The 2461-nt window shown below is 34.1% G+C and overlaps 1 protein-coding gene across 1 annotated transcript in view; it reads right to left on the minus strand.

Moving 5' to 3' along the window:
* Positions 1 to 2461, minus strand: part of polr3a (polymerase (RNA) III (DNA directed) polypeptide A) — a 32711-nt gene that overhangs the window by 11668 nt on the left and 18582 nt on the right. Inside the window, 1 exon segment of the mRNA XM_016285550.1 lies at positions 853 to 1023. Within this exon segment, the coding sequence (XP_016141036.1) occupies positions 853 to 1023 (171 nt within the window).

A 2461-nucleotide genomic window follows, 5' to 3' on the forward strand; every position in this document is an offset into this window, starting at 1 on the left:
GGCTGCAATATAACAAAGAGTGAAAAATTTAAGGGGGTCTGAATACTTTCCGTACCCACTGTATATACACACACACACATGTAGGTAATTTCGTTGATTAAACATTGAGAGATAAAGATACCTTTTCCCATGCTTTAATATATACAATACATTTTATTTTATTAATTTATTAAATTGTAAGTGTTATGAATTAATTAGATTATCACCATTTTGATGATAAATTTGTATTAGATCATAAAACAGAATCCAAAAATATAAAAAAAAACAATTTGTGAAAAATAAAATGGATTTCATTATTGTTAAAATTGCAATCATATATTAAATTTCATATATTTAATTAAATATTGTTATTAATTCAATTGGTTAGACGTGCTTTTTATTATTAAATTTAAAAATATATATATTTTTTTTAAATAATCTATATCTACTATATTTCATGAGGGATCGCTGAACCATAAAATATAAATATATATATAATGGTGTCACTTAAATTTGATCTGTTCCTCATTATAAAGCAGCATACTATGAATTGTTAAAGTTTTATGAATTCAATTTAATAGACATGATTTGTATTATTAAAATAAAACACTATTATATTTGATTAAACTAATAAAAGAGAAAAGTGTTTCATGAGCAATAGCTGAACCATAACAAAAAAGTGAATAAATAAAATCGTCACTTTTTTATTTTTATTTGATCTGTTCTTTGTACAAGGCATCATACAGCCATGCATACTGGTTAATATTGTGTGAAAACGAATTTAATAAACACGTGGGTGCATGCGTTTGGGATGATACACACGATCTAACACACATTTAACCAGAGTTTCTTTCTGCATAACGTCTGACGTACTCTGATGTTGTCGAGGACTCTTCTGAACTCCAGCGGTTCGTCTTTTCCCTCCATGGCCGCGGGGTCGAGTCCGTCTCCGCCGTAGATGAACTGTATGATGTCACCGGTGGAGCTGCGCACCGTCAGATCGTACTGAGAGCACAAGTCCTCCAGAGACTTCACCAGACGCCTCTGAACCACACAAACACTGCTCGTTAGCTTGCCCAGAATTCATTACTAACGGCAGATCTCAATAGAAGAGACTTACAGAATAACAAAAACTTAGTTTTGCCACTCTATAAAGCTACACTGTAAAAATAAAATAATAATTGGTGACATTTACGGTAAAATACTGGCAGCTGTGGTTGCCAGAACTTACCGTTAAAAATACGGTAGCAACATTTTAGGTTTTACAGACTTAAATTCACAAAAAAAAAACGTATTTCATTAACTGATGTAATGTTAATAAACCAGCATATTGAAGTACTGAAATCTGTTTTGAACTGTTGTAATGCACTGATATCCACCAAAAACAGGCGGTGATGAGAAAGTCCCACAATGAACCAAAGCTCATCACAAACAGCTCTTCCACAAGCTGAGAGGGGAACTACTACATGAGGGATCGCTGAACCATAAAATATATATATATATATAATTGTGTCACTTAAATTTGATCTGTTCCTCATTATAAAGCAGCATACTATGAATTGTTAAAGTTTTATGAATTCAATTTAATAGACATGATTTGTATTATTAAAATAAAACACTATTATATTTGATTAAACTAATAAAAGAGAAAAGTGTTTCATGAGCAATAGCTGAACCATAACAAAAAAGTGAATAAATAAAATCGTCACTTTTTTATTTTTATTTGATCTGTTCTTTGTACAAGGCATCATACAGCCATGCATACTGGTTAATATTGTGTGAAAACGAATTTAATAAACACGTGGGTGCATGCGTTTGGGATGATACACACGATCTAACACACATTTAACCAGAGTTTCTTTCTGCATAACGTCTGACGTACTCTGATGTTGTCGAGGACTCTTCTGAACTCCAGCGGTTCGTCTTTTCCCTCCATGGCCGCGGGGTCGAGTCCGTCTCCGCCGTAGATGAACTGTATGATGTCACCGGTGGAGCTGCGCACCGTCAGCTCGTACTGCGAGCCCAAGTCCTCCAGAGAGACTTCACCAGACGCCTCTGAACCACACAAACACTGCTCGTTAGCTTGCCCAGAATTCATTACTAACGGCAGATCTCAATAGAAGAGACTTACAGAATAACAAAAACTTAGTTTTGCCACTCTATAAAGCTACACTGTAAAAACATTAAAATAATTGGTGACATTTACGGTAAAATAACGGCAGCTGTGGTTGCCAGAACTTACCGTTAAACATACGGTAGCAACATTTTAGGTTTTACAGACTTAACTTAAATTCACAATAAAAAAAACGTATTTCATTAACTGATGTAATGTTAATAAACCAGCATATTGAAGTACTAAAATCTGTTTTGAACTGTTGTAATGCACTGATAACCACCAAAAACAGGCGGTGATGAGAAAGTCACACAATGAACCAAAGCTCATCACAAACAGCTCTTCCACAAGCTGAGAGGGGAACTACTA

Source organism: Sinocyclocheilus grahami, unplaced genomic scaffold, assembly GCF_001515645.1.
Source record: "Sinocyclocheilus grahami isolate Dianchi unplaced genomic scaffold, SAMN03320097.WGS_v1.1 scaffold198.1, whole genome shotgun sequence".
NCBI lineage: Eukaryota > Metazoa > Chordata > Actinopteri > Cypriniformes > Cyprinidae > Sinocyclocheilus > Sinocyclocheilus grahami.